Source organism: Rousettus aegyptiacus, unplaced genomic scaffold, assembly GCF_014176215.1.
Source record: "Rousettus aegyptiacus isolate mRouAeg1 unplaced genomic scaffold, mRouAeg1.p scaffold_m13_p_6, whole genome shotgun sequence".
NCBI lineage: Eukaryota > Metazoa > Chordata > Mammalia > Chiroptera > Pteropodidae > Rousettus > Rousettus aegyptiacus.
The window spans coordinates 109,414,955-109,427,660 of NW_023416309.1; the positions used below are offsets into that span (position 1 = coordinate 109,414,955).

Genomic DNA, 12,706 nt, shown 5'->3' on the forward strand with positions numbered 1-12,706 from the left:
ATGACATCATTCCGTTTACTTGCATGGAGGTTCCAAATCCTCCATAATAAAAAGTGGAACTAAAACACATTCTAAAGATCAAAACAGAGCAGAGCATAAACCTGCCAACGTAAGAACTCGTGTTTGCGTCGTAAAGCACGTGATCAGATCTGGCTCTGCTTTTAAATAACTGTAGTGGCTAAAATAGATTTTGTCTTAATTTTTTTTTTTTTTTTTTAGCCAGACAGTAAAAAGGTAAGCAAGTTCCTGTCGGTGTCAGACAATAAACCACTCACCATTCTTGGTAGAATTCCAGAGCAGCATCTAGTGACATTTCTTTCCCAAATACTTCCATTGTGGTACCAGATTTATGTCACATGGTAGAGATGAGTTGGACCGAAGGCATTTTCTAAACTTGGGATATGTTTGGATCAAAGCTGTAAGGATTATTTAAAAGAAGAGCATCAGAAGGAAGGGCAGATTGGCTGGCAAAACTCACTTTTAATCATCTGGTCTGTCTACGTAAAACATTCCCAATAGCCTGAAGGGCATCGTTATTATTTTTGTAGGATGTCTGAGCGAGCAGCATTTCCATTTTTAATTGGTACGTTGCTTGAGCTAATATTCTCCACTGAGTCTTTTCCTCTTGCTATTTTCGGTCTTGGCGATTAGAGAGGTGACATCAAAAACAACCAGTCCGAGACCTGAATCGTAACAGTCGCATCCCCAAGATCGCATAGGTGCCATCTCTTCTTCTGATTGGCAAGATCTTAACCTCCTTGTCAACCGATTTAAGCATCGAACACCCGGGGCTGGCACGACGCCTCTTAATACCTGCCAAGAGAATCTAAATCAAGAATCCTGCTGACCGACTCACGGAATGTGGTCTACCCAGGAAGACGATGACCCAGCAGAAGGTAGGGCATCTCCAGGTGACATCTCCAGGGGCCAAACAGGTGGGACCAGCCTCCTTGACCAGCAAAAGGAGGGAGACGGAAGCTGAGCTCACGATGGGAGGAACCTGGGCGTGGGTGGCGGTGGCAGCAACGCTGGGCAGAGAGAGGCGTGTTTCCCAAGAAGCCTTGTGCCCTGCTTGTGTGCCGCACTTTTCCAAACCGCAAAGCCCTGCCTGGCGCGCTCCTGCCAAGGCTGATCACAGCCTGCCATGCTATCAGCATTGTCATCTCTCACACAGACACACACGGGTAGTGCTGCGAATTCCAAGAGCTAATCCTGCCTTTTCCCCCAAAGCCACGTTGCTTGGCCGTGCAGCTCACGGAGCCAGCCTGCGGCCCCGCTAACTGCCCTCCCCCCCTTCTCCCTTAGCTGCCCCTTCTACCCCAACCGAACCTTAAAATGAGGCTAAACCTTCCACCCGTTGCAATCCTGTCTTTCACGGCCGGAAGATGAATGTTCGGAATGACAGAGCCCACCAAGGAACAGATCTAAACCTGCCCTTCCCTTCGACCTTGGTGGCTGTGTTGTCCAGCCAGAGGCTGCCATGGTGTTTGGTGCCGGGACCCACTGAGTGCTAAGACGGGTGGCATTCTGCCCGGTGGGGCTGTGAGGGTGCTGGTGGGAAACCCGCATGGGTTTTTACGGTTTGGAGAAAGAGGATTTTACCTTTCAGCACCTGACAACCTGATTGGCTTGCCAAGAATTTTGCATTTGCCGAGAGTTCTACATTAAACAAACACCCCCCCCCCCACACACACACACACATCACTCGGCTTCTCAAACAGGCATAACTGATTGAGTAAGGAAATGGCTGTTAGGAAGGAAGACGATATGGGTTCATGAAACTTTCCACTTTCCAGAGCATCGTCTCATCTAATCTCCATCCGTGACCTGAAACGTCTTCCTCGCGCTAAAGTTTGGGTTTCACAGCAAGAAAGCTAAGGCTCAATTTTGACCGACAAGATTTTGCTTTTATTATACAAGTCTTTTATACAACTTTTGGACATATTGGTGTATAAAAAAATCCTTGGGAGACCTCTAGTGTTATACACCCTTACAGATCTTGTAGTGGACTCTGTCTTTTTTTTTTTTTGGTTACTGTCCCTGGGTCTCCTTTCCTTTCCTTTTGCCTGCACAATACAGCCGATGGCTGAGACACAGCCACCGCCACGGAAACTGTCATGTCGGAAGTTGCTTTGTAACTGTTCCTAGACTAACCTAAAGGCAGCGGCTGAAATTAAGGCATCTCTGCTACATCCCAGTGGGTGTCTACGTGGAAACAGTAACTCGAATCCAAAACATTTCTATCAGCTCTGCTGTGCTAATGAGAGAAGATGAGGAGGTGTGTGAGGGGCGGGGGGGGGGAACAGATCCTGCTCCCCAAGCTCTTAGCACCTCCCGTTTTAACACTGGTCAGGTAAAGAAGCCAAGAGTTGGCCACAGCCCTGACCCACAGTTCTGGGGGGATCGGCCCCCGGGAACCCCCTCAGGGAAGAGAAGAGCAGAAAGACCAGGACTCCTCAGGCCCCGGAGAGCACAGCGCACCTCTCTAGGTCAATGTCCTTGAAGCCAGTGTCCTCTCCGGTCCTTCTACCGCAACACTCTGAAGCAGCCGCGCAAAAGACAGAGGACAAAATCGTGCCGTGCCTACGTGTAGTTTGCGGTGTCGTGCTTGTCCCGATGGATGAAACGGATGACCGTGAACTAGGGCATCGACTGTGTGGCCTGGGTTTATGAGCCGAGAGAAGAATGCAGCGGGGGATGCGCCGTCGGTCCCGGGACTAGGTTACGTTCTATAAGTCGCTGTCTCTTGCTAGCAAACTCCCCCGGAGGCTGGGCTGTTGAAGCAAGCAGCCACGCTGGGAAAGTCTCAGTGCTCAGGAACAGTGGGCAGCCTCTAGGAGCAGCAGGAAGCCCCCCGGGACTAAGGAAAGCCTCCAGCCGACAGTCAGCAAGATGCCGGGGCCCCAGACCCGCCACTGCTGGGAACCAAATTCCACCAACCCCCCGAATGCCCTGGGAAGCGGTTCTTCCCCATCGAGCCTCTGGATGAGAACACAGCCCAGCCAGCAACTTGATTGCAGCCTTGAGTTCGTGAGACCCCGAGCGGAGAACCCAGCTAAAACCACGTCCACACTCCCGAGCCACAGACACGGAAACAGGAAAGCGTGCTGCTTTAAGCCACTCGATTTGCAGTAGGCACACAACTATCCATGAGCATCTCTCACCAAGTCCCCAAACGTGGCCAGTCTCCTCCACAGGGGAGAAGTCTACAGGTTCATGAGCCATTACTTAACAGTGGGCTTTTCCTTTTTTAACTTGTATAACAGTCTTGTTAAGAAATGGAAAAACTTACTTTTCCATCGTTTCACGCACCGGGCTCAATCAGCAGTTTCACAGAAAAAGCAGACAGGGGGCAGATTCCTACTGAGGAGAGACCGTGAGGTCTGCGCTTAAGTGCTAATCTTACATCCGGTCGTTGTTCTTCCCCATGGGGCACACACTGGAGTTAGGGGTGACCGAGGTTGGCTGCAGACCCAAGTGCGCACTGAACCCTCACCCTGAAGGGCGAAGGTCAGCGAAGGGGGCACAGCTCTAAGATCCCTAGAAAGCAGAGCCGAACTTTGGCTCCCGGCCTCTCCGCTCTTTGCATGCTTCCCCTCCAAGCTTGTTCTACATTTCGATTTTTCCCTGATGCATCTTGGACTTAGCAGTTGTGGCTCTTGCTAGCCAGGCCTGAGACCCCAGGGCTGAGTGCCTACCAACTCCAAACGAGCGAGAGCTATATCTGCTTCTGCTCGACGGACAGACAGACCAGTGAGAGCTTCCTAACTTCATGGCTCGCCCTTTGCGGGAGAGTGGGGATTATATCAGAAAAGATGCCGCACGGTTTCTAATCCGATCTTTTAATCTGGGGTGCAGGGGCACAGGGATCCCACACTCTTCTTCGAGGGAAGAATCATATGCCTTTCATCCGGCCAATGTCTTGGAACAGCGGGCAGAAGCCTAGCGTGCTAAGGATGCGGGAGGGTCCTGAGGCTGAGAGGCGCCATCAGAAGCTGCGGGGGGGGGGGGGTCTCAGTGACAGCTCTGACAGCTCTCTTTCTCACGCACGTGCTCTCTCTCTCTCTCTCCTCTCTCTCACTCTCTCCCTCTCCCTCTCTCTCCTTGTATAGCTTCTGTGGACAAGCGCACAGGCACCCCTGGTCACGGCTGCAGGGCTGGGCTGGCAGGACCGTGGCTGGACAGCGAGTCTGCTGCGAAGACCTGGTGAGGCCTCAGAGAAGCCTCTAAATCCCCAGCCCCCGCTCGTGGGCCCCGGGCCCTGAGCTCAGGCAGAGTCAATCAAACGCGCGGGGGCCAGAGGTGCACTTACCGCAAAGCCAGTGCAGCCCGGACTGCAGGGGCCTGGCTCGTGGGCGGCCCTTCCAAAACCCTGTGCCTAATTTTTTTGTGTGTTTGTACTTTTGTGGAGTTTTTCTCAAAGAGCGCTCCTGAAACTGTACAAACTTCACAACCCCTCCATACCTGGCCTTGGCAAGGGACCAGCTGGGAGCAGCCAGCTTGCAGAGAGCCAGAAGGGCGCCCGTGGAAGCCAGGGGTCCCTTTGACCACTAGGCTCGCTGTGGCCAGGCAGGGGACCGAGGCGGGCGGGGTCTGAGGCGGGCGGGGCCCGCAGCGCCGCCTGCCCGCCCCGTTGCGTGCGAAGCCCGGGCGTCCCGCCCCCGGCGCCGCGCCAGGGCCCCGGGGGGAGCCGAGGCCGCGAGGTCACCCCGCGAGTCGAGTCGGAGCCGCGCCCCGGGAACGTGCGCCAGCGCAGGCAGCGCGGCCTCACCTGGCCAGTGCGCCCGGCCGCGCCCCCGTCCCCGCCCACCGGGCGGCGTCTCTTGCACCTTCGGGCCAGGCTGGCGGGGCCTGCAGCGTGCAGCTGGGGTGGGGGCGTGGGGGACACCCCGCGGAGGAGGGCACAGGTAAAAACCGGTGGGACCGTATACACTTAAGACTTGTGACCTTGTTATACGTAAACATACCTGAATTTAAAAGGAAGGGGAAAAGAACAGCCCCAGGGCACCCATTTGCTTCCAACAGTTCACAGATCCGGCCTGTATTTATTGATTTATTGGGGGTGGGGGTGGGGGTGTGGGTGGGGGTGACGGTCCAGGACGGCTTTGGGGACCACGGTGGGAAGTCAACTTCTGCATCCTCCCGCCAAGCAGAACCAACGCTGCATCGGCAACAAGTAACACTTCCTGGACCTCACTCACCTTCCCCGGCAGTAAAGTGGGGCTAATAGTACCTAAGTCGAGGAGGAAGAAGGAGGCGGTGCGCCAGGTGGGCAGCAGAGTCCATCCGGTGGGCTGCAGCATCAGGGGACCAGCGCTGGGGGCCCTGCCACGCAAACCATGCTCTTTCTGAGATGGGGTCGGGCCTCACCAATTCTGAGCCTGTTTCTCCTGCAGGTACCGCGAGCCCCAGATAAGACTCGCACTAGCTTCCTTGTGTAAGTCAGCTGGAGTTGGATGCTGTAGTTTGCAACCAGGAATCTTCCCTTTCTCACCTGAGCGCTTTCCTTTGCTTCTCCTGGTGTTAGGTAGGGAAGAGGTTAGGTTAGTTAGCTCCTCTGTCATTGACCCTGGGAAAGAAGCAGCTTTGAGAAGGACCGAACGCGGCGAAGGTCATCCACAACAGTATCCCTTTTATTGATATTAATCACAGTTATAAGGTCTTGTCCATCAGAAAGAAGTTTGCATTATGTGAAACCACTACATACAAAGATGTACAACTACACATACACCAGCCACCAGAACAAATCATCTCAGGCAAACCTCTGGATGTGTCTCCAAGTTTGATCATCAGTGCTTCAGAAGAGCAGACAGAGGCCCAGCCGCAGGTTGGCCTTTGGGGTCTCAGGGCGTTCACAGAACAGGGCATTCGCCCTTGGAAGCAATCGAACATGTAAACTCAGAGGCAGTTGACAACGCAACGCCCGAATACCTGGTATTACCAGCAGAGCCGCTCAATGTCCCGTGTGCTCCTGTGACCGGGGACGACGGCCGGCCGTAGCTGTGCTCGAAGCAGACGAGTTATACCAACCCTATTGGAAGACGCTTGTGTGCGAAGGAGTAGATTGGCTCCTAGTCTAGTTCAAGTCATTGTTGAGGGTCATTTCACAAGGATGACTTGGTGAGATTCACTTTGAAAGGGAAAGTAAAAACATCTCTTCTTCTCCCGTCCCTGCTTTCTTTCTCATCCTAAGCTCTCTTGCCAAGCCCCAGCGAAGGTTTGTAACTTCTGGGTCAGGTTACGAGTCACTAAATGGTCAGCGGAGAAGGACCCACTGCAGATGCCAAATGCCTCCCCCTCACTTAAATTAGCTTAAGTGACTCTCTCTCTCTCTTAAGTGGATAAAGGGTTAGAGTTCAAGCAGTTTGCTGGTATCCCCAAGTCTCTTAGAAAAACGAAGGCTATACACCTATCAAAATAAATGTCTTGGGGTCTTGGAAACCATGACAAACCACTTGGCTCTTGGAATCCACAGAGATCAAAGCTACACTCTCCTCAGGGGCCTTGCTATTTGTTCAGTTGTCCCAATTCCCTAACTCTCTTTAACTTCGAAGTCTTGATCCGTGGGGGCAGGCGGGGGGAGGGAGGGGAAGAGAGAGAGAGAGAGAGAGAGAGAGAGAGAGAGAGAGAGAGAGAGAGAAGGACTCGCTGCTCCTCTTCCCTCTGTCTGTGCCCTGTCCCACTGAGTCTCCCTCGAGCGGGCAGAGGAAGGTATGCTCATTCCTTCTGGGGCCGCGGGGCCTCGGAGAGCAGGCAGCTGTGTGCACGATGGCCCCCGTTCTGACCCACGGCGACAGATCGGGAGGCACAGACGAGATGTCCTGACCATCCGGCTCTGAGTCACTAGGCAAAAGTGTTGAGGAGACTTCTCTCTGGGTCGCTTGCTTCTGTAGGCGACCTTGCGGAGTTGCCATCGAGCCTAGCAAAGGAGGCTAAAGGTGGGAAAGCAGAGATTTCCCCGATCTGTGCGTCCCAGGTGATCCCACCGAAGAGAGACTCCATTCAGTGGCCGAAAGAAAACTCTGCAGTTCCGTGGACACCTCGAAATTCCAAATAAAACCAACATCTAGCTCCCTTAAAAGAAAAGTGAAAGTCGTCATATAATCAGAGTCAATCAGGATAACGAGATGAAAAGGGAAAGTAAAAACGTTTCGCTGTGAGGGAAGAGGCCCGTGGTCCCGCAGAAGCCAACCAGAGCCGTGCCCTTGCGCCGCCTCCCTGGGGTCCGAAGCACTCGGCCGCTAGCCCAGGCCAACATCCAGCGACATCATCACCACAAATCCCAGGATGGAGGCCCAGGAGGCCAGCTTCCCGTTGCCACTAGGAGAGAAGAACAGGAGAAGTGAGACCCTGATGCGCTCTGGGCCACTGCCCAAGCTGAAGCCGCCCTCCGCGAGGTCCGATTCCAGTGGAAAATGTACCAGTGCTGTTCATGTCGATAATCGCACTGACGAGTAACGTATATTGGAGCTTACACTGTGCCAGGCAGACCGATCAACTCGTGTAATCCCCAAAGGGTGACCACGCGAGAACCGGACGAGTATTACTCCCATTTTACGGGTGGGGAAACTGAGGCACAGGGGAGTTAAGCAACGTGCCGAAGGTCGCCTAATCTATGCTTGACTAATAGTGGCGATATTATTTAATCTGACCTGGTTAACGAGTCTCACGATCCTTCTGCTGTGACACCCAAAGTGAAACAAAGCAAGCCCCCAGGCCCCCACACGTGGCCTGCAGCCAGGCTGCGAAAGCCGGGGTACGCAGCGGCGGCTAGCAGAGCGCACCCCTTCCCTCCTTCCGGCCCCAGAGGAGCCTAGAGGAGGGAGGCAGGGAGGGGGATACGCAAAAAATGATCGCCTGCTCCGTGGAGGGTGGAGAGGCGGGGCGTCTGGGCCACCCCGGATGCCACCTGGTCGGCGTCTCCGCCTGCCTGTCTGCCACTCCGCTTCCCCTTGGTTTTAGAGAGCGCCCGTTGCAGAGGGGATGGGGGTGGTCTTGGGAAGGGGGCAGAAATAAAGAAAAGGGCAAATGAAGGAAGGGCAAATACGGAGGGAGCCGGCGGGGGCGGGGCGGGGGGGTCAGGCTGGGACAGGTTCGGGGTGGGCGGGGGTGGGGAAGCTCTCCCACCTGATCTGAGCCTCGGGGATGATGTCGTCCACCACCACGTAGACCATGGCGCCAGCGGCAAAGGCCAGAGCGTAGGGCAGGATGGGCTCGGCCAGCACCACGGCGAAGGCCCCGAAGAGCCCGGCCAGAGGCTCCACCATGCCGCTCAGCTGCCCGTACCTGGAGAGAGGACAGAGAGATGCCCCGCGCGGGACGTCAGGTGCTGGCCACGCTCGCTCGGGCTGCCGACCCGCCTCCGGGAAGTGAACGTGCGTCCCGCACTGCCCCTGAGCACGGCCACTAGGAAGCGCCTCGTTCTTTCTCACCACCCCCTTCGCCTCGTAATCTCCCCCTGCCCCCTGTTTTTGTTTATAAAGAGTTTTAGGTCTCCTACATGGTCTTTTTTTAAAAAATAACAGCAATATTGAGGTCGCATTCACATGCCACGAGGCACGCCCACTTCGTGCGTGCAGTTCCGTGGGGTTCAGTATGTTCGTAAACTTGAGCAACTTGCATCGCCACCTTCTGATCCCAGAACGTGTCGTCACCCCCATAAGCAACCGCGTACCCCTCAGCAGCCTTCCCCATTCCCCCTCCCCCGGCCCTGCCCCTGGCAACCGCGAACCTGCCTTTCATCTCTACGGGTTTGCCTATTCTGGAGTACTCATAGGGACGGAATCACACGACAGGTGGCCCTTTTTACTGGCCTACTTCGCCTGGCGCGGTGTTTTCAAGGCGGACCCGCGCCGTACCATGTGTCAGCACTTCGTTCCTTCCGTGACCGAACAACGTCCCTTTGTACGGAGGCATCGCGGGTTCCGTACCCACCCAGTCGCTTGATGCCCACATGGTCTTTCGAAGGGCAGGACACCGATGAGAAGTGGCAGGGACGTTGTTCAAGGGCAGCTGTGCCTGGCGTGTTTGGGGGTTCAGGCCACAACTGTGCTCCTTCCGAAAGAACTGTGCCCCAGACCTCTACTGAAGAGGTGGCCTACGTGGTGGCCATGTGTGTATTGAAGTCCTGTCCCCATAACCCCCATGTTGGATTAAGGTGAGAGTTCTCCTTAAAATAGAAAAAAAAAAAAAAACCCTCTATTTGAGCTAGTAAGAATGGGTCTCTGTTGCTTAAAATCAAATGGGCTCTGATTAAAACAAAGAGCCGTGTGAGCACTGAGGATTCCAAGAGCAGGAAATAAGCTGGTACCTGAACCCCATGGCTCAGCTGGCAAAATACACCTGCCAAAGGCGGAACGCCATCTCGGACATCCTTCCCACTGCCCCTTGCTGTGGGCCTTGGGGAAGAGATACCGCCTCTGGGGCTCAGTCCTTCCATCTGCAAAGCGGGAGGGACAGACGACTTCTCCGCTCCTCCCCCACAACCCCCCACCCCGGCTGGGAGCAGCCGAGTGACATGGGGGATATCACACCAAAGAATCCTCTGAGGGGGTCACTACCTTGCACCTCGTTCATGTGGACTGGCCTTGGCTTTGTCACTTCAGGAAAAGGTGGGTTCGACGTCAAGCCCAGACTGGAGCGACAATTTTTTACAAATATAATCTCAGGACGTGGACGTCCGTGCACGACGCCCGCCCCCGCCCCCCGCCATCGCCTGGCGCGTCTACGGTGTGAAGTGACAGGCAGTCACGGCTTTCAGGCTCACAGAACCTGCGCTCGAAAAGACACCTCTGAGGCCATCTTGCCCTGTCCTCGCCCAAGTCCTCTGTTCCGTGGACTCCAGCAACGGAGAAAGAGATAATAGAGAGTGGAAATAAAATGATTTAAGCTCGTGTAAGAACTTGTAGGTCGCAGGCCCCGTAAATTGGAAGGCATTTTTATATGTTGTTATTAGCAGTGCTTTTATATGCTCTTAGCAGACATCCTAGAGCTGGGGGGCAGCAGGCGAGTCACCCCGGGGAGCCAGGCGGCTCAGGCTGGTCATCTACACTCTGGGCCACAGTTTCTTCCTCTGAGCACTGGGGACTCACCTTTTATATCCCTACAGAGGTGAAATTAAGGAACAGACTCTGAAAACACCAGGGTCATCACCCCAGACGTGACTGACACGACCCTGGCCCTCACATGGGCAGGGCCGTGACAGGAGCTATTATGATGGCTCTTGGGGACAGGCCAAGGTAACAGGAGCCTAAGTGAAAGCAGGCAGCATTAGAATGGCTATTCGCAGAGGGCTTCTGAAATACAGAACATGGCCGTCTGGCTTGGTTTATGTTGAAGGTCAAGAGAAGGTTCCTCCCAGCCCCGGGGGCAGGATCCAGCCAGACTGTCGGGTGTTCTACTAGAAGCTCCAGCTTTGCTGCCAGGGCAGAAGACTCTGTTCTTGAAGAAAGGAGCTGGCACAGAGGACCGCGCTGAGCTTGAGCTCAGCCACGACCCTGGCTTCTGCCAGCTGACGCCTGCGGCACTTACCAGAAGGCTCTCCAGGTGGAGAAGCCAGCCCCTCGCAAGGGGAGGCTGACGGCGAGGCCCTCTGGGAAGTTCTGGATCCCAATCCCAATGGCTAAATTCCTGAAAGACCAAGATGACACGTGAAGTCAGTTATCTGGAGCCTGGCGCCCCCCAGACCCCCCAGACAGGACGCTCCGGCCTGGGCCCACGGTGTCGTTCGGTGTCAGAGATCCAGGTGAGCCCTGTGACAGGTGGAGGGAGGAGGGAGGAGTAAGGTTAGGGTACACGTGTCGGGGAGGACACAGAGGGAGGGAAGGAGGGGGTGGCACGGGTCTCCACCCCTTCACGCCGATGACCTTGGCCCTGGGGACGCTCAGTCTTCAGGGTGCTACCGCCCAGCAGAGGGCATGCTGGCTGGGTGTTAGTTAGTTCTGCCGCTCAACGGAGCAACTCTGCGAAAAAGACTCAACTCTCTGCACCTCGGTCCTCATACACGTGTAACATGGCAAGGGTGACCTGGGGATGATGACGCCCACCCCGAGGGACCGCCGCGCCCCAGCAACCTGATGCTCACACGGCTCCTAGCGCATGGGAGGTGCTCAGTGCGTTTTGGTTTTCATTCCCTTACGGCACGGAGACCGATGTGTCACAGTTAATCTAGAAGCAGCTTGAGAGACGGGACTGGGAAGTGCTGAGGCGGAACCCGAGGGCGGCAGCACAGATCCCCTGGCTCGGCTTCCCCTCGGGCTCTCGGGGCAGAGCCGGCACCGGTACTGCGCTTCCGTGGGCCCCTGTGGCGCTCACGCCATCCTCCCTCTCTCCTGCCTCTGCAGGACACGGAGGGGCCGTGCTGTGCCAACCGGTCAGCAGGGCAGAGCCCAGCCGCGAGAGCCTGCTTTGCGCCCAGCCCAGGGACTGGCGTGAAAGGGAGGGAGAAACGGAACGAGACGGGGGCAAGCGCAGCGCGCGGCCCCCGGGGAGACGAGGGCGCGCGTAAACGAGGAGCCCGCATCACGCACGGGGCAAGCGCAGCGCGCGGCCCCCGGGGAGACAAGGGCGCGCGTAACCGAGGAGCCCGCATCACGCACGGGGCAAGCGCAGCGCGCGGCCCCCGGGGAGACGAGGGCGCGCGTAAACGAGGAGCCCGCATCACGCACGGGGCAAGCGCAGCGCGCGGCCCCCGGGGAGACGAGGGCGCGCGTAAACGAGGAGCCCGCATCACGCACGGGGCAAGCGCACCGAGCGGAGCGTCGACTTTCAGAGAAAGCGGAAGCGGGGTGGGAGGGGAACGGGGCACAGGATCAGTCTGAACGCCAGCGGAGGGCAGTTTTAGGGCATCTCCCCAGCCGAGACTCTGCCCCAGACGGACAGGCCCACGGGGAAGTGGCCCCACAGAGGGCCCCTCTGATCCCCGAAGACCTCGAGGGTGTGAGAAGAGGGTGCCACTTGGCAGGCCACGCTGGGCATGCGGCCCGAGAGCCTGTGGATGGAAGAGACAGAAATGGGAAGCTCCACCGACATTTGGCTTTCCGGTCAATTTGCTCACGTCTGTCTCCCTGGCTACCAACAGGAACCAACTCATCAGCTCTGGACAGCAGCAAGGGAGGGCTACCGACCAGCAGGCGAGCTCCGCCCTGTCTTCCTGCCCACCCAGTCACCCGAGGCTTCCGGGCAGGGGCACGCTTGCTGCCTTGGACGGTCCTGCTGGGCCAGCTCCGGCCACGGCCTCCTGTTCTGTCCTCCAGCAAAGAACACCAAGGACAATCCTCAGTGCTTAGCACTTACTCTTTCAGTGTGAAGGCTTGAACCTCAGCCTGTGTTTGCTTTTATCCCCCGACTCATGCCCGCGCGCTCCATACCGGGCGCACGGCCCCCCCGACACGTGGGAGGAGGAAGCCTCCATCTGGGGGCTGCCAGTCAAGGAGGCTCTTAGGAAAAGGCTGACCCCACCAGAACCTTGGGACTTCCCAACGTTTGGTTTGCGCACGGCTCACCTGATGAACTCTCACCCTGTCCCTTCTTGAACCTTCACGACATTTGCCCTCCACACGCACCCATCAGCTCATCAAAGTGATGGCATCTGAAAAATTGTGATTCGCTCTCTAATAGAGGAAATGTCCCGGTGTCTCAGGGATGACAGGTCGCTCACCTGGGACAACCGTTCGTAAAACGAGGAGGACAGGTGAGAAGACACCCG

At 56.3% G+C, this 12,706-nt stretch overlaps 1 protein-coding gene across 9 annotated transcripts in view; it reads right to left on the reverse strand.

Annotated features, from left to right (window-relative positions):
• Positions 1-5,612: 5,612 nt before the first annotated feature.
• SLC39A11 (solute carrier family 39 member 11) overlaps positions 5,613-12,706 on the reverse strand; it is a 299,781-nt gene continuing 292,687 nt past the window's right edge. For all 9 annotated transcript variants that reach the window (XM_016143613.2, XM_036223070.1, XM_016143617.2 and 6 more), the window contains 3 exons: positions 10,531-10,629; positions 8,128-8,286; positions 5,613-7,320 (listed from right to left, as the gene is read on the reverse strand). In XM_016143613.2, the coding sequence (XP_015999099.1) occupies positions 7,242-7,320; positions 8,128-8,286; positions 10,531-10,629 (337 nt within the window). In that variant the 3' untranslated portion in view covers positions 5,613-7,241. The remainder of the gene's footprint in view (positions 7,321-8,127; positions 8,287-10,530; positions 10,630-12,706) is intronic.